Source organism: Leopardus geoffroyi, chromosome C3 (genome assembly GCF_018350155.1).
Source record: "Leopardus geoffroyi isolate Oge1 chromosome C3, O.geoffroyi_Oge1_pat1.0, whole genome shotgun sequence".
NCBI lineage: Eukaryota > Metazoa > Chordata > Mammalia > Carnivora > Felidae > Leopardus > Leopardus geoffroyi.
The window spans coordinates 146,813,745-146,838,625 of record NC_059338.1 but is presented as its reverse complement, the minus strand read 5'-3'; the positions used below and the strand labels follow the sequence as shown (position 1 = coordinate 146,838,625).

The following is a 24,881-nucleotide window of genomic DNA, read 5'->3' as shown; positions in this document are numbered from 1 at the left end:
TGTAAATCATATATTTGCTAAGTGGTTAATATCTAAAATATACAGAGAACTTGTATAACTTAATAGCAAGAAAACAAAAACACAAACATCCAAAACCCCATCCCCCAACCCAAAGAATGCAGTTAAAGAATGGGCAGAAGATCTGAAAAGCCACTTTTCCAGAGAAGTCACACAGATGGGCAACAGGTACATGAAAAGGTGCTCAGCATCAGTAATCATCAGGGAAATGCAAATCAAAACCATGCTGAGATACTACCTTACACCTGTTAGAAGGCTGGAAAGGATGTATAGGGGACCTTTATGCACTGGTATGAAAATGTTAATCGGTATAGGTATTATGGAAAGCAGTGTAGAAGTTCCTCACAAAATGAAAATAGAACTACCATATGATCCAGCAATCCCACTTCTGAGTATATATCCAAAGGAAATGAATTTATGATCTCATAAACATAGATATACTCCTATCTTTATTGCAGCATTATTGACAATAGCCAATAAATACATGGATACCACCTATGTGTCCATCAGCAGATGAATAAATAGGTAAAGAGTTGTGGTCAATATATACAGTGAATATTATTCTGCCGTAAAAAGAAAATCCTGCCATTTGTGACAATGTGAACAAACTTTGAGGACATTATGCTGAGTGAAAAATGTCAGAGAAAGACAAATACTGTATGATCTCACTTATATGTGGAATATAAAAAAGCTGAAGTCATAGAAACAGTAGATTGGTAGTTCCTAGGGGCTGGGTGGTGGGGAAAAAGAGATGTTGATCAAAGGGCACAAACTTCCAGTTATAAGAGGAATAAGTTCTGGGGATCTAATATGGTAACTCTAGTTAATAATACTGTGTTATATAATTGGAAGTTTCTCTGAGACTAGATTTTAAATATTCTCATCATAACAATAACAAAAAATGTACGTATGTGATGTGAAGGATGTGTTAACCAACCTTATGTTGGTAATTATTTAGCAATATATATATATATATATATGTGTGTGTGTGTGTGTGTGTGTGTGTGTGTGTGTGTGTGTGTGTGTGTATATATGTATATATATATGTTTTAAGTCAATAGGCTGTTTACCTTAAATTTGCACAATATTCCAAGTCAATTATATCTCGATAATCAAGTCAGGGAAAAAATAAGGTATGCAAGAAAGAAAAATCGAGAAAAATGAGAGAAAGAAAATATGAAGACAAAAATAGAAATCAAAGACTGAAAATAGTAAAACAGAATTGATCATGTATATGAATGGATTTCTATGGGAAAAAAAATATGAGCACTAACATAGGAAGATGACACTGAGAAGTGCAATGAAAATGTGAAGAAAATACATGCCAAAATAAGATATAGTGAATACAATACAAACACATATTGGATAAAAGTTTTGAGACTATTATGTAGTTTTGGATAAATAAATTTGAAGCTCCGCATGAACTGGATGATTATTTAAGACAAATTGACTCAAGAAATATAGCCTAAGAAATTATGAATTACCCAAGAAGCAGATTTGACTCAATATTGACCAAAGAAAAAGTAGAAAATAATGGTAATCAATAATAATAAACTTTTTTAGAAGGCTAATCTCTTTCCAACACCTGTGTTTCTATTTGGATTTATCAGCACTTTCTCTGAAATGTCCATGAAGCAGACATTTTCAGTACTATATAAAATGTTCCAGATTATGGAATTGGAAACTTGTGCGCAGACTTAATGATACTGAAACCTGACAATGTACAGAATATAGAACTATGATTTAATGCTTCTTGCATTATCCTCTGTTACGTTCCCAGTGTGGGCAAGAATGCCTGCAGACCTCAGAGGATCTATTCTAAAAGAATTCTCTTTTTGTTTACCATAGTCATGTTTTATAATGTAAATGTAAGCAAATATTTTTATTTCATAATTTTTCCACATTTGTTTAAAAATATTTGCTGTGGTTTGAATGTTTGTGACCCCCTCCCCGTTAAAATGTTGAAATCTTAAGGCCTTACGCAATGATATTAGTAGGTGGAGCCTGGGGGAGGTGGAGCCTTTAGGAATGCTCTTATAAAAGTGGCTCTAGAGAGAGAACCCTAGTGCCTTTCACCTTGTGAGGACACAGCAAGAAGGCGCTAGCTATAAACCACGAAGAGAGCCCTCATCAGGTGGCTATGCTGGTGCCTTGATCTTGGACTACCCAGCCTCCAGAACTATGAGAAATTAATTTCTGTTGTTTATAAGCTAGCCAAGTTGTGGTATTTTGCTATAGCAGTCCAAGCAGACTAAGACAGTATTTCAATTAGACAGTTAAATTTCTCATTTCCCTTTCCTCCAAATATTCTAATAAAAGTGACATGTTGCTCCTGAGGATTTTCGTAGTTACGCCATGTCCTGTGTCCCATGGTGTTTATTCTCCAGAAGAACAGTTGTAGTTCAGCCTTACTGATAAATGTATGTGAGGATATCCTAAGTTAAATGTGTACGAAATGAGTCAAGAAGTATAATAAAGGAATAATACATAACAACTAAATAGGGTTCATGCCCAAAATTTGAAAGATAGTTCATTAGAAAATCTATTAATTAAATAACATCACTTCAGAAGGGTAAAGTAGATAAATTGTTAACAGCCCAATAATACTATTATTAAAAGTTCTTTGAAAATTTGAAACAGAAAAAATATTTTAAAATAATGTAACTCAAGACAATTACTTAATAAACAATGGAATTCAATGAAGTGGAACAACAAAGATTTCCTCATTATGAATATAGGCATTCTTGGAAAGCATTATAATATGTTTTCTAAAACAATTATAATTTTTAGAAAGGAGAAGGCAAAATTATTGCCTACAGGTGATAGACATGTCCATTAAAATGCGAGGAGTATCAACTGAAAATAAAAAAAAAATAAATAGAATTTATAAAGTAACTAGAAATTAAATCAATATATGATAACTTGAGTCTTGTTTTCTTAAATAGAAAATACAAGATATAAAAGATCTTAGAGTGGCAGCAAAAAATATATATTTAAAATATATGTAATATTTATATGTAATAATTAGCATCAACAATAAACAGTATATTCCCATCTGACTTATTAGACTTGCCTTGTCTGAAAGCCATATAGAGAGGTAATAGAAGTTCTAGCCAAGAAAGTGTGATTTATAGGTCCTGTTTTAGATTAAGTGAACCTATTTGTTCTTTACAGATTAGTTACCAGTGATTGATCTCAGCTAGTTTTGTGATCCATTTCTTGGTGTTGATACTGCAGTAGCATTATGTGTGGGGTGTTTTTGTTTTTGTTTTGTTTTAGAGGTTTATTTTTATTTATTTATGTATGTATGTATGTATGTATGTATTTATTTATTTATTTATTGGTGAGGGAGGTGAAGGTTTCGTGCTTCCATATATTTAGTTTAGGTCCTAGCTGTGTCTCTGGTGTGTTGGCTGTGGAAGGAGTTGAGAATTTTGTTTGATGAGCCAAAGTGCACCAGGTCTGTCCATTTGGTTAGCAAAAACAATCTGCTGTGAGATTCATTTTACATAAGATCTAAGATTACAGGGGAGAGAATCTGCTGCAATGGTGTTTTATAGAAAGGCTGTGGTTTACTCCAAAATCAAATGAGGAAATAAGTGAGTTGGGGAGAGATGGGGATAATAATACAGATACACCTACTGATTTTGATTAAGAGCCATCACAGGCTCAGGTAGTACAATTAACCTAAAGTAAATCATTAGATAGCTGACTTCCTTTTTCTATTTCTATCTGAAATAAGCTAGTCACAAAAGGCCACATATTACATGATTCCGTTTGTGTGAAATCTCCACAATGGGCAGATCTTCTCAAAATGAGGAAGTAGATTAGTGGTTGCCTAAGTCTAGCAGAGGGGAGGGGATGGATGGTTGGTAGTCGTAGTGAATAGGTACAGACTTTCCTTTGGGGTTGATGAAATGGTACTGAATTTGGGTTATGATATGACAACTATAGATATATTACCAACCACACAACCTCAGAACTCATTTAAACAAGTGAACGTTATGTATGTAAATTATTTCTCAATAAATCTGTTAAAATTACTATGTTACTAACTTGGAAAAATTTAAAGGATTTAATAGACTGTAGCATTTTGAAATAGATTAACAAGGAAGACTCTCACATTAAAATGCATGAGGATAATTTTTAAATATAGTTTAGTGAGTGTTACTAGGCAGTTTCGTGAATGTCACTAGAAAAATGATCAATGGATATTAAAAAAGCAATTCAAAATGACTCAAAATAAATTTTTATTATTCAGAAAACAAAGTTAAAAAAGTTAATTATAAACTACATTTTTAATTAAAACATTTTTTTAGTATAATTGACACAGTGTTATATTAGTTTCAGGTATACAACATGGTGATTTGACAAGTTATAGATCATACTATGTTCACCACAAGCATAGCTACCGTATCTGTCCCATTATATCACTATCATTGACTATATTCCTTATACTGTGTCTTTTATTCCTGTGACATATTCGTTCCATAACTGGAAGCCTGTTACCTCCTCTCTTCTTCACCCATTTAGCCCAATACACTCCTTCTGGTAATGACCAGTTTGTTTTCTGTACGTATAGGTCTGATTCTGCTTTTTGTTTTATTCATTTTTTGAATTCCACTTATGAGTACAATAATACGGTATTTGTCTTTCTCAGTCTGACTTATTTCACTTAGCATAATACTCTCTAGGTCCATTCATGTTGTCTCAAATGGCACAATCTTGTCCTTTTTTATGGCTGTATAATATTCCCCCCCGTGTGTGTGTGTGTGTGTGTGTGTGTGTGTGTGTGTGTGTGTGTGTACATATACATACCACATTTTCCTTATCCATTTGTCTATTGATATACACTTAGGTTAGTTCCATATCTTGGCTATTGTAAATAGTGCTGTGAACAATAGGGGTGCATATATCTTTTCAAATTGATGTTTTAATATTCTTTGTGCAAATATCTAGTAGTGGAATTATTACATTGTATGGTATTTCTATTTTTAACTTTTTGAGGAACTTCTGCACTGTTTTCCATAGTGGCTGCACCAGTTTACATTCTCCTCAACAGTGCATGAGGGTTCGTTTTTCTCCACATCCTTGGCAACTCTTGTTTTTTCTTGTCATTTTGATTTTAGCCATTCTAACTGGTGTAAGGGGATACATCATTGTTTACTCCAAAACCAAGTGGAGCATCACAAGTGAAGAAATAAGAGAGTTGGGGAGAGATGGGGATGATTTAAATTTTTTATTTTGAGATAATTATAGACTGACATGTATTTATACAAAATAATACAGAGAGCTTCTCTGTGTCCTTTACCCGGTTCTCCTCAGCGGTAACATCTTGCAAAGGTATACTACACCATCGTTATCAGCATATTGATATTTATACAGTCAAGACAAAGAAGAGTGCCATCACTACAATGACCTGTCATGTCTCATTTTTGTAGCCACATCCACTTGTCTTCCTCAGTTTCTTCCTTACATTTCCCATTCTTAACCCTCAGCAACCACTAATCTGTGCCACACACCTATAATTTCTCATTTCAAGACAGTTATAGTAATGAAATCATGTGTTATGCATTCTGTTGGGATTGGCTCTTTTACTCTGTATAGTTTCCTAGAGGTTCATTCGAGGTGTATGTTATGTGTCAGCAGTTTGTTCCTTTTTATTGCTGAGTAGTGTTCCATGGAACGGCTTTCCCTCAGTTTAACCATTCGCCCATTGAAGAACATCTAGGTTGCTTCCAGTTTGGAGCTGTGATGAATAAATTGCCGTGACTGTATGTGTACAGATTTTTACATGAACATGACTTTTCATTTCTCTGTGATCAGTGCCCAAGAATGCAGTTGATTGGGTCATATGGAATTGCATGTTTAGTTTAGTAATAAATTGGCAAACTTTCATAGTGGCAATACCATTCTATATTCACACCAGCAGTATATGTGTGATCCATTTTCTCAGCATCCGTGTTGGTATTGGGTGTTTTTGCTGCCTTTTTTTCCCCCTGTGCCATTCTGATGGGTGTGTAGTGACTTACCAGTTTCATTTTAATTTGTATTTTTATAAAGATAATGTTGAGCATATTTTTATGTGCTTATATCCTCTTTGGTGAAATGTCTTTATGTTGTTTGTCTGTTTTGTAATGGATTTTTTTTAGTGTTAAAATTTAAAAGTTTTGTTTTTTTGTATATATATTGTAGATACTGGTCCTTTGGATTTATGGTTTGCAAATATTTTTTCTCAGTTTGTAGCTTGTCACTCCACCTTCTTATGAGGCCATTTGCAGAGCAAATTTTTAGTCTTGATAAGGCCCAGTTTATTCTTTTTTTTTTATGGATTATAATTTGGGGGTTAAGTTGAAGAACTCTTTGAATAGTCCTATACACAAACTTTTTTTCCTTGTTTATTTCTAGATTTATAGTTTTACATTTCATTTTTTTAAATTTTTTATTATTTTTTATTTATTTTAAAAAAAAATTTTTTTTTTCAACGTTTATTTATTTTTGGGACAGAGAGAGACAGAGCATGAACGGGGCAGGGGCAGAGAGAGAGGGAGACACAGAATCGGAAACAGGCTCCAGGCTCTGAGCCATCAGCCCAGAGCCTGACGCGGGGCTTGAACTCATGGACCGCGAGATCGTGACCTGGCTGAAGTCAGACGCTTAACCAACTGTGCCACCCAGGCGCCCCTTACATTTCATTTTTAATTCTATGATTTATTTTGCAATTTTGTATAAAGTGTAAGATGTAGGTTGAAGTTAATTTATTTTAGCTATGAAAGTCCAGTTACTCTAACACAATTTGTTTAAAAGCCTATCCTGCCTCCACTGAATTGTTTTTATACCTTTGTCATAAAGCAATTGGGCATGTTGATGTGGGATTATTTCTGGATTCTCTGCTCTGTTCTGTTGATATGTGTGTCTGTCCTGCCAATACCATACTGTCTTGACAGCTATTTAATAGGCCTTAACATCAGTTACAGTAATTCCTCCTATTTTAATATTTTAAAGATTGTTTTAGCTATTTTAAGACCTTTCCTTTTCTATATAAGTTTTAGAAAAGTTTATCCATATCTACAAGAAAAATTGCTTGGGTTTTGAAGGGAGTTATATCAAACCTAGAAATTAATTTGGCAAGAATTGATGCTTTCACTATATTGGGACTTCCAATCCATGAATGTAGTATGGGTATATCTCTTCATTTGTTTAAGCATTCTTTGATTTCTTTCCTCAGCATTTAAAAATTTTCAGCATACAAATTCTGTACATGTTTTGTTAAGTTTATCCTAAATATTTAATCTCCGCAGTGATTTTAAGTGGCATCGTGTCTGAACCTCAGTTTCCATTTGTTCATTGTTAGTATACAGAAATGCGATTTATTTTTGTGTGGTGATTTGTCTTGTATCCAAGATGTCACTCAACTCGCTTTTTACTTCTGGGATTTATGATTATTATTATCATTCACTATTATTATTATTTATTATTATTTGTAGATTGTTTGGAACTTTATCCGTAGACAGCCCTGTCGTTTGCAAGTAGGGGAAAGCAGTGCAAGCTGGGGCTAGTCAGCACTCCACTGTCTCCCACCCCTGGTGTCAGTGAATTCTCGTCGTGTCTGAGTGTCCACCCCTGCCTAGCATCAGGAGGTGGAATGAGGTAGGACAGTATGGGGTGGATGACATTCTGCTCCCCCTGTGCCCTAGTCATCAGTGAGGCCCAGTGACCTAAGCTTATACTCCTGTCCACACCAACCAGGCAGAGCAGGGTGGTGGAGTTGGGCCTAGTCGGGGCTCTTCAGCCTCTCCTTCCTTTTTGCGAGCTTCTGTCCTTACTCTGCAGCAGCAAAGGGTGTGACTGAGCCTCATGCTCCCCCTCTCTACGGAAACAGAGGGTCACACCAGGGAGATTACCGTCCTCAGAGTCAGTGACACAGCAAATGCCTTACTTTTATGGGGAAGGTATCAGCGGGCGGGAGGAGGAAGTCAGCGTTTACCTAGGTGTCTGCAGTGAGTCAGTGCCCACTTAGACCTGTTGGGTCAGAAGTTGAATGTGTGCACACACGTATAGCTTATGCTGCACATCAGTGGGGGTGGAGGGTGCAGCCTGCTAAAAAGAAGATTAAATAGCACTCGGAGTCTCATAACATTATTTCCAAAAGGATACACTAAAAAACCACTCATCATATAAAGAACTTGGAAAAAATGGCTAAAAAGTAAATCTTTAGTGTTATACAAAGAAATATAATATTTGAAGTTTAACCTTTTTTCTTATCTAATTTTGTAAAATTTTAATTAACCCACAAGTCTGTGTATGGTGTATAGAAAACCACTCCTAAATTTCAGTGAATTACAGTGATATTTATTTCATGTTTACATTGTCTTTCAGCTGATCTTGCCTCCACTTGACTGTTCTTGGAGATATGTTTTTATATAGGTACTTTTAAACTAATTACTAATTGGGGTATCTGGGTGGCTTAGTCGGTTAAGTGTCTGACTTTGGCTCAGGTCATGATCTCATAGTTTGTGGGTTCAAGCCTTGCGTTGGGCTGTGTGCTGACAGCTCGGAGCCTGGAGCCTGCTTCCAATTCTGTGTCTCCCTCTCTCTCTCTGTCCGTCCTCAACTCATGCTCTTATTCTCTCAAAAATAAGCCAACGTTAAAAAATATATTTATACTGATTATTAATTAAACCTATTAACTTACAAAGTATTTTAAAAATCAGTACCTTGTCATCTCCAAGAGTTTTCTTTAGAGACTCCTCAGTAGCTCTTAAAACCCATTTCAGAATTCTGGTAACATTTTAATTTTCCTTAGAGGAGACAAGTAATTCTATTTTTTTTTTAATAAAAAAATGAAATAAAGCATTTTGGGGATGGCATTTTAGGCATACGGAATGGCATGGGTGATGGAGCACCATGTGTAAATTATGAATATCCATTATCTATGACAGTGGTTTTCAAAGTGGTTCCTGGATCATCAGCATTGCCTGGGATGTCATTAAAAATTCCATTCTTGGTTTCTTTTATATGATGACCAATAATTCTGGTTTGCCTGGGACTCTCCTGGTTTTAGCACTGAAACTAAACACTGTTTAGTGTTTAGTGGAAACACTTTCCCAGTATAGGAACATCCTGGGAAACCCCTCTTTCCAGGGCAGACTGGGACAGTTAGTCACCTTAGGTTGCTAATCGCAGGGCTACTGCATCAGAAACTTGGTGTGAGGCCCAGCAATCTGTGTTTTTCTAATCCCTCCTGGTGGTTTTGATGCATGCTGATCTGGGAACTATGAGCAATTTGGCATGGTTCCATGATGGGAATATATAATATGGGATGAAGTTAAAGAGTAAGCAGAAGCCAGGCAATGAAGGCCCTTGAATGCTTTGTTAAAAGAGTTTCATCCTAGGGGCATCTGGTGGCTCAAGTTGGTTAGGCACCCGACTTTGACTCCAGTCGTGATCCCACAACTGTGAGTTTGAGCCCCACATCAGGCTCTGTGCTGACAGCTCAGAGCCTGGAGCCTGCTTCGGATTCTGTGTCTCCCTCTCGCTCTGCCCCTCCCCTGCTCACGCTCTGTCTCTGTCTCTGCCTTTCTCAAAAATAAACACACTAAAAAAAAGTTTCATTCTCTAGTTATTAGTTATTAAGTCATAAACTCAAGGATATTTGATTAGAAGAGTATAGATTTTGAGCTGACTCTTTTGTATAGATGAAACTACTGTGACTGGTTAAAATATTCCGTTTTATCTATAAGTAAAATTAAATTATATCTTAACTAACTCCAGTTTTCAAATTAAAATAAAATCAAATATTTAAAAGGAAATGACTGTCTTCATGTATACCGGCTCAGTCTGTGTGCTTCAACAGAGTATCTAAAAGTTCATTTTCTGGATCAGCAAAATATATACTTGATTCAAATTTGAACTTTAATTAACTTTATGTGTATGTTTTAGAAATACAAAGTATTGCTAGCTCATTAGGTATATATATTTTGGAAGATCTTAGGTCCAGGGATATAAATACAGTTTATGAAATCAAGAGAAATTGTTGAATTGGTCTGTTTTCAAACTTCTTGGAAAATAATATTGAGGTGGATATCGTAAAACATGAAACCTAAAAACATGTTGTGCTCTTGTTACATGTATAAGAAATATTTTTAAATGCTTATTATAGCTTTTCTTATATTTTGCTTTATTTGAAGTATTAAAGCTTTACAGTACACAAAGCCTTCACATATATTTGGAAGCCAGGACATCTTTCCAAAACTTCAAGTAATACCTAGGCCATACATATTTATGGTTTTCTTTCTTTTAATCTGTGTTTAGGAAATGGCTGGTTTCTTGATGATGTTGTAATCAAGGATCCCACAACAGACCGCGAATATGCCTTCTTCTGTCACAGGTGTGTGTGTAGGTTTGCTTTTACATTCATCAGATTCATTTCATATTAGTTCCAAGTTCATGTATTTTGGAGCAATGGATAGCTTATCCACTTATTCCTGGTCACTAATGCTTTGCTGGGTAACTTTTTTGAAGATTAATTTTAGGGGCATCTGCTTCTATTTATAAAGATATACAATATGTTTATCATCATTCTTGATGTAAGTTTAAATCTTTCTCAGTAAATTAAGGTAGATTTAAAAAATATGATTAAATCTTCCTTGGTTTACCTGGAAAGATTTAAAAAAATATGATTTCTCATATGAGAATGAAAGTCCCTGGCAAGAAAACTGATCCCCTGTGGACTAGGTCACAAATTAAGCTCAGTTTTAATAAACGTACAAAATAAATGTTGCACGTGGCTTTTTATACAATGATGGCTTTGCTGACTTACTGTCACTAGGCCTTGATTTTTGGGTTATTCTTCCAAAGTGGTGATAGATTTGCTCTTTCTTTCAGCACTCTCCTGCCTCTTTCCCTATGGAACCAATAATAGGCGTTTATGAAATAACTGACTGTAGTTTGAAATGTAGTTGATGGCTTAAAACCAGGAATTTAATAACTGGTGCAGGGGGTGTAAGATCTGTGACCTTGACCAGCTAACTGACCGACTGACCTGTGGATTAGGGAAAGCAGGTGCCTCTCCCATAATCTGATGGCAGCCTCTCCTCCCTCCCTTGCACTTTCTTAGTCACTTCATGCATTTCCTTTTCCATTTTCTGCTCTGCATGTGCCAACAAGATACCTATGACTTTTTCCGGTTCCTGTTACCCGTTATTTCTGACTTGGTTCCATAATTTCCAGTGCTCAGTGTAAGTGTAAAGCCACAATATTCCTGATATATTTTTCTTTCCATAGATGGCTGGATCAAGGGGAAGATGATGGTAAAATTGCCAGAGAACTGTATGCCAGGGATAACAGTATCATTTTTGGGCGTGAGTGTCATACATACACATTTCTGGGAAGGTTCTCTTACGATGATTGAGGAAAGCATGACTCTGCTGAAATTAACGATTTTCTCTTTCCTTTATACCTTCAGGGCAGAAGCTAGAACTTAGTAGAAAAGAAACAGTAAGATTTTACTTTTGGCCTTAAATTATTTGGTATCAATAGTGTCCAAATTGCTATTTGATGTGTTAAAAAAAACCAGTATATAATGTTCTCTTTGTCTTCTCATGTTGGTGTTTTTGTTTTGTTTTGTTTTCATATTAAGTGGGCTGCAGAAAGATGGAAGTTTATGAAAGGAAATACTCTTCAATTCTACAACAAGCTTACTGGAGGGTTTGTCCGTCTGCATCCAGATGGCACAGTTGATGCACTTGGAGAGAAGACTGACAAATGCGGTAAAGTCATTTGGCAAAGCAACTGGTGCTGTGGCAGTTTTGGGAACTAGAGGAAGGCAATTTAATTTATGGTTTTGCTTCTTTTCACATGGCTTTACACCAGTATTAGGCCATTTAAACAATTCACGACTTACACTAATACAAATAATCACTAGTGACACGCTTTAAATCCGGGCAGATGATGTCATTTTGCGGAACAGTACATCATGAAAAAACTTATATTTGCTATTAATTGAAGAATAAAATGTAGGCAATTAACATTAATTGTTCACAAAATTGAGCTCTTGAATGGTATGGCCATTAAGGAATTAGGTTGGTTCTACTAAATATTGAGTGACTGTTCTGTTCAAAACACTATGTTAAATAATTTGAGGGCCACAGAAATAACTAAGACAGTATTCTGAATTCCAGAGGGTCACAACCTAAAAACGAGAACAAACACATACGATTCTAATGATGATTTGGTTTTTCTTTTTTCTTGGTAGCTAGTGCCATCATAAAGATACAGAGGAAAAACTAGGCAAAGAAAGTCTAGATTTGACGTTTAGTGATGCCTTGACCATAAGAACTAGTGAAGAAGGGGCAAACTGATAATGTTAGATCTTTGACTATAAACCCAAACCTCTAACTCTTTTTGAAACAAATTTAGTATTTAAGCAAAATTTTCCAGCTGCGTCTATGAATATGACTTTGCTGTACTTTGTTAGAAACCATGTTGTTTAATAGCCTCTAAGATGTGCTGGAGATTTTTCCTCAAAATGTAACCTCCTCTACCTTATATTAGAGATCCCAAGGAATCATCCAGTTTTCTCCTCTATGAAAATACGTGGAAGGCTAAGAATACTTCCTAGTAGCTTCTCTTTCCAAAATTAATCTATCCCTTAGACATTTTCTTTACCTGTTGGTTCCCATTTGGAATGATTTACCTACTTAGATCATTCAAAGTGGCCCTTTATATCCAGGTCCCTGGGGCTGGTGGTTTTTTCCTTATTGAATATAGTATATTGTGTTTCCAAATGTGGTCGCAAAAGTATCTGCTATTGTTAAATCAGAAACTGTGAAGGGTCTAAGTGTTGCCCTATTTTCAGAAAACATGAGAGCACAGTCAAAGAGCAAGACCATTCATTTCCCACTGCAAGTGCAGCAGCCAGAGCAACATCTTGGTTGGTTCCCCAAGTCTGAATCCCACAGCATTTGAGGTGAAGGCTTGACGGAACCTGCATATGTGGGTGGGTGCATTAAACGGGAGAAATCCCCAAGTCAGGAAACTCTGGTCTTATATAGGGTTGCCCATCCTTCCTTTCAGAAAAAGAGAGAGAGACAGAGACAGAGAGAAAGGAGACAGACAACACCTTTTTTCATTCTGGAATATAAACAAATCTTCTCCAGGGAAGGGAAGGAAAGGCCTTTACCTTCTTATTCTCCTGGGGCAGAGAGAGAGAGAGACAGAGAGAGAGAGAGAGAGAGAGAGAGAGGGAAGGAAAGGAAGAGAGGGAGGGAGAGAGATGAGAGAAGAGGAGAAGAGAGGTAAGGGAAAGGAAGTGGAGGGGGAGAGATCTCGAAGCTTTATTATGACAGATTGTTTCCTTATATAAACGTTTTGTAAGTGTCTTTATTCAGAGGGCCGGCCTCTGCAGGAGAATGACAGATGTAGGGAGGATTGCCTTCTCACACTCGTCATACAACCTAATCTGTAAAGGGACCTTGCCACTTCCACATCAAGAAGTGGGATTCATTTCCTTACTTACCCTTTACTGGATCAAGCCTTTCTACACATTTTGACTAATACAGTGCAGATGGGGCAACACTGTAACTTGCAAAATCTGTATCTTCTACCTTTATCTCTTGGATTAATTCCTCTTGGAAGCCAGTCCTCCTGCTACAAGAAAGCCCAGACAGCCATACAGAAAGAATTGATGCTCCGACAGCTCCAACTGAGTTCTTGCCCTATAGTCAAATATGTGGGTTCCTGTGTAGACCACACTAACTGGTAGATATGAAAAAGAGAAACTTTTTACCCCGAAGCATTTCTAGCATCTTAATATGCACGTCCTTTAATATATAAAGTAGAATGAGCAGTCCTCAACATGGGAGGTACAGGATAGTATGAGTAATTTTCCTTGGCATAACTGACATTTTTGCAACAGGAGGTCTTTTATGTGTGATAATTACTTGCAGCATTATTTCCTGATGTTATGCTCAGTATCCTATAAATTCACACTCATGAATCAGTTTGCACATGCCTGGAAAGTGTTGTGATGAACAGTGCTGACCCATGGACATCTTTTCAGGAAAATATTTTAAGAACTTGTCTCTGAGATAAGTTTGCTTATACTTTTCACTCTACAAAACAATGTTGTTTTTATCACCATGAAACAATAACTTTTGTTTAGTCATCAAGCTGATTGTAAATTTAGCTATTTCCATACACAGAGAGTTAGATGCTCATTTCTCTGAGAGCTGCTAAACCATTTATTGGCAATACCGGACCTAAAAGCATGACACAGCATGGGAAGATCTTTGAAATAGGTATTAAAAACAATACTATGCCAACATTGAGAATGACAATCATAAACAAGTCTTCTTGTCTTTAGTGTGATATCTTAGAACCAAAAAGAAGGGCCAGACAACCAAAGCAATTCAGTTTTTAATTCCAAACCCTTGATAGTTACTTTATGTCAGGGCCACTTTCACAAACTTCCCCTACCCCCAAATTTCAAAACATTTACTATAAAATAGCTTTCCATAGTTTTCTCACTTTATAGTTTTGAAGAAAAAAATTCATAACCTAAATGAGATTTGACTTATAATCTAACAGGAGTAAGCATGAATTTTAAAAATGTAAAATATATCGTTCCACTGTAAGTTTCTAATAGTCATTATTGTCTTCTGCATTGTCTCTAAGAATCGAGGTCAATAGTTGTTCAGTAGTCTCCCCTTATCCCTGGTTTCGCTTTTCACAGTTTCAGTTACTTGCAGTCAACTGTGATGTGGAAGCAGATGATCCTTCTTCTGACATGTCGTCAGAAAGTCAGTGGTAGCATGACACTATGTCACAATGCCTACGTCATTTACCACACTTCATTTCATCATGTAGGCATTTTATCATCTCACATCATCACCTGAAGAAAGGCGAGTACAATACAATAAGATATTTTGAGAGAGAGAAAGAGACCACATTCACATAACTTTTATTATAGTATATTATTATAATTTTCCTACTTTATTATTAGCTGTTGTTAATCTCTTACTGCTCCTAATTCATAAATTAAACTTTATTATAGGCATTTATGCAAAGGAAAAAACATGGAATATATAGGGTTTGGTGCCGTCTGCAGGTTTAGGCATCCACTGGAGGTTTTGCAATGTATCCTCTATGGATAAGGAGGAACTACTGTACCAGGTTTTGATGATGGATTTTTGATTTTTGTTTGTGGAGTGGTTATTTGGTTCCGTGTTAGACTAGTGCATATGGAAGAGGTGACTACATTCTTCAGTGTAGGAGTTTTAAAAATCTGTCCACAAATGACTTGACACGGACTTCTTCAAGATGTGGGCCCACTCTTCTCCCCTTGAATATGGGATGGACTAAGGGACTTTCTTCTAACAAATAGAATATGGCCTGGGCGGCTCAGTCAGTAGAGTGTCCAACTTTTGATTTCAGCTCAAGTCATGATCTCATGGTTCATAGGATCGAGCCCTATGTTGGGCTCTGTGCTGACAGCATAGAGCCTGCTTGGGATTCTCTCTCTCGCTCTCTCTTTGCCTCTCCCATGCTTTCTCTTTCAAAATAAATAAACCAAAAAAAAATATGTTAGAAGTGATTGTGTGTGACTTTTGAAGCAAGGTCATAAAAGGCATTATCGATTTTTCCTGGTATTCTTTTTGGATCACTCACTCTGGAGGATGCCAACTGCCATGTCTTTAGGACATCCAAGCAACCCTATGGAGAGGGTTTCCAACTTGGAAAGGAACAGCAGCTTCTTACCAACAGCCATGTTGAGTGATCCATCTCATGAGAGTATCCTCCAGCCCCAGTCAAGCCTTCAAATGACAACAGCCCCAATCAACAACTTGAGTGTAATCTCATGAGAGACCCTGACCCAGAGTTACCCACCTGTAAGAAAGATGTGTCAGTATATTCTCACCCTAGACACTATGATGGATTCCGCCTTCCCCTCACACTAAGTTATGGCAGCATCTCTCCTCTCTCTAATCTGAATTCTCATCATCTTTCTTGCATTGCTGATTCATTTCTACATTTTTTACTGGTGGATTAGGAAGTCCTGTATATTCAGTTTTTTTCTACACTGAAAACCATAAAACATTTTTGAAAGAAATTAAGGAAGACCTAAAGAAGTAGAACAATATCCTATGTTCATGGATTGGAAGACTTAATATTGTGAAGATGACCGTACTTCCCCAAATTATGTACAGATTTGATTCAATCCCTGTCAAAATGCCTTTTCTACAGAAATGGGAAAACTAATCCAAAATTTATATGGAATTAATATAAATTTATCAGGAACCCTGATAAATTTATATTTATACATTTAATATAAATATAAATTTATCAGGAACCCTGAATAGCCAAAACAGTACTGAAAAAGAACAAAATTGGAAGACTCACATTTCCTGATCTGACAAATTACCATAAAGCTACAGTAATCAAAATGGTATGGTACCGGCATAAATATTGACATATAGAACAATGTGTTTTATATATTTTATGGGATGATCAGTCAGGTGCAGAAGACACAGGAGAGGCTCAGAAAAACAAGTTTCATTATATTCACAGATCCTAGAGACAGGAGGCATAATGTATCATGCAGGACCACAGAAAAACACCAGGGAATTCAGAAGACAGAAGATAGGAGAGAGGGAGCACTTAGGCCATGACCTTTATTCGGATTTCCACGGGAAAGGCAAGGAAGGGCAGGGTAAACAGTTTAGGATTGGCTAATTTGAATAGTTTCACTGCGTTTTGGACTCTAGAGGTGGTCTCTAGTTGCCTGGTACTTGGCCCTGGGATGGTTAAGACAGAGGAACGTTGCCTCCTGGGGTACGTGGGCCCGAAAGAGGAAGTATGACTCTGGATTGGTTAGTTTGAATATTACAGGTCTGCTGTAGTCTGGGACTTTTACCATCTCTAAGAATTTAGCCCAGAGTGACGCAGTCTCTCCCAGCCAGAAAAAAATTTTAAGATGTCAAACCGTCATAATATACAGAAAACTTAAATTATACACAACGCAAGTAGAATTGGGAGCCTAGAAATAAACCTGTACATGTATGGTCATTGATTTTTGACAAGGGTGCCAAGACCTTCAATTGGGGAAATAATAGCCTGTTCAACAAATAGTGCTGGGACAACTGGATGTCCAAACACAAAAGAATGGAGGTGGACCTTTACCTCACATCACATCCAAAATTTAAGTCAAATGGACCAAAGACATAAGATCTAAGACTATAAAACTCTTTGAAGGAAATATATGTGTATGTCTGCATATCGTTGGAATAGTCAGTGGTTTCTTGGATATGACATCAGAAGCACAAGCAACAAAGAAAAAATAGGTAAGTTGGACATCATCAAATTAAAAACTCTTATGCATCACAGGATACTATTAAGAGATGGAAAGGTGACCCCCAAAATGGGGGAAGATATTTGCAAATCATATATCTGATCATGCTCTAGTACCCAGAATATATAAAAAGTTCTTAAAACTCAACAACATGATAAAAAAAAAACTAAAAATGACCACAGAAACTGAATAGACATTTAATCAAAGAAGATCTACAAATGGCCAAAAAATGCATAAAAAGATGTCCACTGTCATTAATATTAGAAAAGTGCAAATCAAAACTACAGGGAGATAGTACTTCATACCCACTAGGATGGCTATAATAAAAATAACAGAAAAGAAAGACCTAAATATGAGACTTGAAACCACAAAATTGCTAGAAGAAAATATAGGCAGTAATTTCTTTGACATCAGCCATAGAAACATTTTTCTAGTTATGTCTCCTTTGGCAAGGGAAACAAAAGCAAAATTAAACTACTGGGACTACACCAAAATAAAAAGCTTTTGCACAGAAAAAAACCATCAACAAAACAAAAAGGCAGCCTACTGAATGGGAAAAGATACTTGCAAATGATATATCTGATAAGGGATTAATATCCAAAATATATAAAGAACTTACACAACTTCAAAACCAAAACCTAAAAGAATTTGATTAAAAATGGGCAAAGGACCTGAATAGATATTTTGCCACAGAAGAGATACAGATGGCTATGAAAGATATCCAGATGGCTTTTCATATGCATATGAAAAGATGCTCAACATCACTAATCACCAGGGAAATGCAAATTAAAACCACAATAAGGTGTCACTTTACACCTGTCAACAGGCAAAAATAAAAAACATGAGAAATAACAACTGTTGGTGAGTATGTGGAGAAAAAGGAGCCCTTGTGCACTGTTGGTGGGAATGCAAATTGTGACAGCCACTGTGGAAAACAGTATAAAGATTTCTTAAAGAATTAAAAATAGAATTACCATATAATCAAGTAATTTTACTACTGGGTGTTTACTCAGAGAAAATGAAAACACTAATTTGAAAAGGTATATTCACCCCTATATTTATTGCAGCATTATTTATGATGAATGCATAAAGAAGAGGTAATACACATGCACACACACACACACACACACACACACACACACACAATCTTAGATATAGAGAACAAATTGGTGATTGCCAGAGGGGAGGTGGATGGGGGATGGTGTGATAGATAAAGGGGATCAAGAGTACACTTACCTTGAACACTGAGAAATGTATAGAATTGTTGAATAGTATACACCTGAAACTAATATAACACTGTATATTAATTATACTTGAATAAAAAATATGAAAAACTGTAATTGTTATTATAAAATTATCATCTGGAAATTCCAAACAAACAACAGAACATAAGTGCTTGTGAGGATATGGAGAAATCAGAACCTTCATATGTTGCCAGTGGGAATGCAGAATGATTCAACTGCTTTGGAAAATGATTTGGCAATTAGTAAGTTAAACATAGAATTACCATGTGACCTAGCGTTTCCACTCTAAGAGAACTGAAAATAAAAATGTGTACACGAATGTTTACAGCACTATTCGCAATAGCCAAAAGACAGAAACAACCCAAATACCCATCACCTGATGAGTGAACAAATGTGATATCCATACAATGGAACATTATTCAGCTGTACAAGGAATGAAGTACTGATTTATGCTACAACATGAATGGACTGTGAAAACATGCTAAGTGAAAAGCCAGACATAAAAGATCAAATATTGAATGATTTCATTTATATGAAATATCAGAATAGGCAAATTTATAGAGACAGAAAGTGGATCGAAGGCTGCTGGAAGTGAGGGGAAGAGAGATTGACAGCTTAATGGCTACAGGTTTCTTTTGGGGTGATTATTTGCACAACACTGTGAATGTACCACTGAATTGTACACTTCAAAATGGTTAAAATGGTGCATTTTATGTTATGGTATTTTACTGTGGTTGACTAACATCATGAGCCCCTGTGCACTGCACGAGAGCAGAGGTAAACTTTACATCTGTAGTTGTTACAGATTTGTACACTTATTAACAATTTCTAACAAAAAAGGCAATAATGTGTTTTGGGAAAAGGACAACTCTTTCCAGTTCTCACAAAGGCATTATCTCACTTGCCAGTCTGGTTGATGGGAGCGCATTACAAACAAACAGGTATAACAGGAAGAGGCAGAGTGGCAAACTGAGCCAGGAATGCACACTTCATGTCACGACTTGAACTGGCTTTCTGTAAAGGGCCTCAGGACTGCAGTAGGTTGGAGGGAGTGGCTCTAGCACCTTCTCCTAGCACTTCGTCTTTTGCTGTTCCCTACTGGAGTGGAAGATCCAGCGTTCTCCGGGAAGTTTTGGAGGTGTGTACATGAAGACAACGTGTTGTCAGGGGACAGTTTCTCCCTGTGTCTCTCACATTTCTGTATGATCTGGGTCTCCTGCGCAAAGCTCTCCGTGGCCACTTTAAGAATATCTGTGTAAAGAGATACTGCAAGACAAAGAACATCTCCTTTCCTGAAGACCTTCAGGGATAGTAAGGTCTTCCGGCTTTCCTCAGAGAACATTTGTTTTCTAGTTAAGATAATCCCTCTCCGTGGTCAAAGATCGGGCGGGTTTGCAAGCGGTTCCTAATAAGCGTGGGGCTTTGCCCAGCTCGAAGTTCTCGGGTGTGGTCCCGCGTCACAGTGTGCAGTGGCAGTTACCTCGCCCTGCTCTGCGTTGCCCTGATGGGGCTCGGGCGTCAGGGGAATCGGTATGGACCTGCACTTTGTGTCCAATAAACTACTTAAATTCAGCGAGGCTTGCTGTGTCCTCACGGCTGAACTCATGGAAGTGTGGCTGGCTGACTGACAGCTGCCTGCTGCGTAGGGACTCCTTGTCTATGTGATACACTGGTGTCTTCCTGCAGGCTGTCTGTCTGTCGGATGGCGAGAGAGTGGACTAGAAGCACTAGATCATAGGGAAGGACCATAGGAAGGTCAGAGACTGACTTCAGTCCCTGATCTCTCTTGAATCTGAGGAATGGATTCCTGGGGTTCCAGGGATTTTAGACGAGGCACAGATAGAACACGTAAGCAGGTGCCATCTAGCTGCCCCCGATGGCTGCCCAGTGCAAAAAGGCCTCGCCTTGATAGGATTCTTCAATATCAGGAAGCTGTTGATGGTAGTACGAGAATGCTAATCTAGCGTGACAGACACTAGAGTCATTATTTTGATTCCTGCATTGTTTGGTGGAGAAATGGCAATGACCAACAAGCTGGGCCTGCAATTCTGCATCCACAGTAATTCATATGTGCGATAAATCACATACTAACTTCACCTGGTGAGTGAAGGTGACGAGGGAAACCGGGAGAAACCAGGTAATGCTCCTTTCCCTTCCGAGTAGCTTCTAGCAACCACACCTGAGCTGAAAGTGAGAGGTACTTTGAAATTTCAAAGACTTGAGCTTTCTTTCTTTCTTTCTTTCTTTCTTTCTTTCTTTCTTTCTTTCTTTCTTTCTTTCTTTCTTTCTTTCTTTCTTTCTTTCTTTCTTTCTTTCTTTCTTTCTTTCTTTCTTTCTTTCTTTCTTTCTTTCTTTCTTTCTTTCTTTCCTTCTTTCCTTCCTTCCTTCCTTCCTTCCTTCCTTCCTTCCTTCTTTCTTTCTTTCTTTCTTTCTTTCTTTCTTTCTCTCTCTTTCTCTCTCTTTCTTTCTCTTTCTTTCTTTCTCTTTCTTTCTTTCTCTTTCTTTCTTTCTTTCTCTCTCTCCCTCCCTCCCTCCCTCCCTTATGTTTATTTTTGACAGACACAAAGCGTGAGTGGAGGGAGGGGCAGAGAGAGACACACACAGAATTCAAAGCAGGCTCCAGGCTCTGAGCTATCAGGAGGGAGTCCCATGTGGGCTCGAACCCACAAATTGTGAGATCATGACCTGAGCCGAAGTCGGATGCTTAACCAACTGAGCCACCCAGATGCCCCATGACTTGACATTTTAATACTCAAACCACAGGGGTAGGTTGTGATCTCAGGGCTCCTGAGTTTGAGCCCTGTATGGGGCTTTCTGCTGTTACCATGCAGCCTGCGTTGAAACCTCTCTGCCCCTCCCTGATTTGCACGTGCTCTTAAAAAATACTCAAACTACAGCATAAAACATTTATCAGAGTTGATCTATATGGTTTTTCTTTCAAATTAACATTAAATTTTTTCATCATTCCAAAGGAAATCCTGAAGGAAAATTTGTTAAAATTACATTAAATCTATATATTATACTTGAGAAATTCATGTCTTCAGTGTTCAGACTTTTCCTTTAGGAATTTGTCCTACACTTAGTTTTTCAGAACTTCATATATATATTTTAAACTATTTTCTCTCTTCATGTAGTTACTGCATTGCCTTGTTAGTGTTATTATGAAGGTTTTGGTTTCTATTATAAATAACCCCCTTTCTATTATAAATAACATATACATAAAAATAAATCTACAGCTTTTATGTTCTATTCAGTATTTAATAGGTGCCTATTTGTCAGGTATTTCTTTTGAATTTTACTACTTTAAAGAGTTTTTTCAGGTATTACAAATATAATAAACTTATCTACTTCCCAATAGTTAGATCTGTTTTGATTTCAAGCACTTTTCAGCTGGCAAGAACATCCTTAAGAAGGCAAAATAATGTTGGTAATACTGATGTTCTCATTTTGTAACTAATATTAATGGAATGTCTTTATTGTTTGCTAAGAATTGGGTATTTGAAGAGGAGTTGATAAATAATACCACCTTTTTCCCTTCCTGTGTACAGAATCAATTACAGAATAAGATACAGAACGCAGACACATGGAAATTGAGATCTCAGCATTACTGCTGATGGAGTCAAATGAGGATATTAACTCTTACAAGTGACAAAGAGCTGCCCCTTACAAGTGACGAAGAGCACAGCAGAAAGGACCTCCCCTGAGGGTGGCTCCTTTGGGAACAGAAAGGGCCTAGACTGTAATACTAGCTTCTGTCAAAGCTCCAGAGGTGCTCTATTCCATGGTATGGAGTGTAGGGGAGTGTGAGAGTTAGGATGGGGAAAGTAGATTCCCCCTTATATGTAATGTGGTTATTGATTTTTAAATACTTGTCCTTTAGAGTGATAGAAAAAGTCACATATTTCTAATTTTACTAAGAACCCTATTGAAAATAATTTAAAAATTAAATATTACTACATTTCTCTGGCGTCTTCTGGATTCATGATACAGTTTTTCATATTAGATTTAGAGTTAATAAAGGTTACTTGAATAAATATATTTTCTTAAAACTAAGTATTTCTATTCTTATACTAAACTTTGCTTACTCATGGCAGATAACTCTAACTGTAATTTAAGTGAGATTTCTAGTTTTTTTTTTCTTTTTTAGAAATTATAAATTCTGTTCACAGGAGAGACTTATTAAATGTAAACACATACATACATACATACACACACACTTAAGTACTGGTCTGGATGTTGGAAACATTACAGGAATCAAACAAACAAAACCTGTGCCTGCTTAGAGTTTACATTCCAATGAGATTGGTGTATCTACTTTGGGAGGAGTGAGGAGTCTTTTCAACTTTTGATTTTACTAATTCTTTTTACTCTTCAGAGTTATTGAGACATAATTTACGTAGAACAATGTGTAAGTTTAGATACACAACATGATGATTTTATAAATGTGTATATTGCAAAATGATTACCGCAGTAGGGTTAGTTTGCACATTTGCGTTAATGGCCTATAATTACCATTGTTTTTGTTGTGAGAACAGTCAAGATCCAATCTCTGAGCAACTTTCAGGTATTTGATACAGTATTGTTGGTAATAGTCACTATGCTGTATATTACACCCTCAGAACTCATTCATCTTATAACTGGAAATTTGTACACTGGCCAGCATCTCATTTCCCCACCTCTCGGCCTAGCAACCTCCAGTCTGCTCTCCGTTTCTCTCAGTTCAGCTTTGGTTTTCTTTTTTTTGTAGTTTCAAGTCTTTATTTAAATTCCAGTTAACATACAGTGTAATATTAGTTTCAGGTGTACAATTTAGTGATTCGTCACTTTCATACAATACCCAGTGCTCATCACAAATGCCTTCCTTCATACCCATCACCCATTTAATCCATGCCTCAACCACCTCCCCTCCAGCAACCCTCAGTTTGTTCTCCACAGTTCAGTGTCAGATTTACAAAAAAAAAAAAAAAAAAAAAAAAAAAAAAAAAAAAAAAAAATTGGTTCTCAATATAAGTGAAACCATATGGTATCTGATTTTCTCTGTATGACTTCCTTTACTTAGCATAATACCCTCAAGGTCCATCCATGTTGTTACAAATGTCAGGATTTCATTCTTTTTTGTGGCTGAAAAATATTCATCTACATCTATATATATTTTCTTATCCATTCATCTGTTGAATGACACTTAGATTTTTTTCCATTTCCTGGCTACTGTGAATGAACATAGGAGTACAGATACCTCTTTAAGATAATGATTTCATATTCTTTGGACATATACGCAAAAATATATTGCTGGAAAATGAAGTATTGGGACGTCATCAAGATAAAAAGCTTCTGCACAGCAAAGGAAACAATCAACAAAAGTAAAAGGCAACTGACAGAATGGGAGAAGATATTTGCAAAAGACATATCAGATAATGGGTTAGTATCCAAAATCTATAAAGAACTTAACCAAACTCAACAACCGAAAAACAAATAATGTAGTGAAGAAATTGGCAGAAGACATGAATAGACACTTTTCCAAAGAAGATCTCCAGATGGCCAGCAGACACACGAAAAGATGCTCAACGTCGCTCATCATCAGGGAAATACAAATCAGAACCACAATGACATACCTCACATCTGTTAGAATGGCTAAAATTAACAATTCAGGAAACAACAGATGTTGACAAGGATGTGGAGAAAGGGGAACCCTCTTGCACTGTTGGTGGGAATGCAAACTGGTGCATCCACTCTGGAAAACAGTGGAGGTTCCTCAAAAAGTTAAAAATAGAATTACCCTATGACCCAGCAATAGCACTACTAGGAGTTTATCCAAAGGATACAGGAGTGCTGATTTGTAGGGGCACGTGTATGCCAATGTTTATAGCTGTTCTATCAACAATAGCCAAATTATGGAAAGAGCCCAAATCTCCATCAACTGATGAATGAATAAAGATGTGGTATGTATATACAATGTAATACTATTTGGCAATGAGGAATAATGAAATGTTGCCATTTGCAACAATGTGAATGGAACTGGAGGGTATTGTGCTAAGTGAAATAAGTCAGAGAAAGACAGATATGTTTTCACGCATATGTGGAATTTGAGAAACGTAAGACCACAGGGGAAGGGAAGGAAAAACAAGTTATAAACAGAGAGGGAGGCAAACCGTAAGAGACTCTTAAATACAGAGAACAAACTGAGGGTTGATGGGAGTGGGGGTTTGAGGGGGTGGAAAAAATGGGTGACGGGCATTGAGGAGGGCACTTGTTGAGATGAGCACTGGGTG

At 36.8% G+C, this 24,881-nt stretch overlaps 1 protein-coding gene across 1 annotated transcript in view; it reads left to right on the top strand.

The window, feature by feature from the left end:
• The window catches only part of RP1 (RP1 axonemal microtubule associated), a 206,728-nt gene that overhangs the window by 136,484 nt on the left and 45,363 nt on the right, over positions 1 to 24,881 (top strand). Inside the window, exons 9-12 of the mRNA XM_045455237.1 lie at positions 10,333 to 10,408; positions 11,305 to 11,381; positions 11,486 to 11,517; positions 11,660 to 11,789. Coding sequence (XP_045311193.1) covers positions 10,333 to 10,408; positions 11,305 to 11,381; positions 11,486 to 11,517; positions 11,660 to 11,789 — 315 coding nt within the window. The remainder of the gene's footprint in view (positions 1 to 10,332; positions 10,409 to 11,304; positions 11,382 to 11,485; positions 11,518 to 11,659; positions 11,790 to 24,881) is intronic.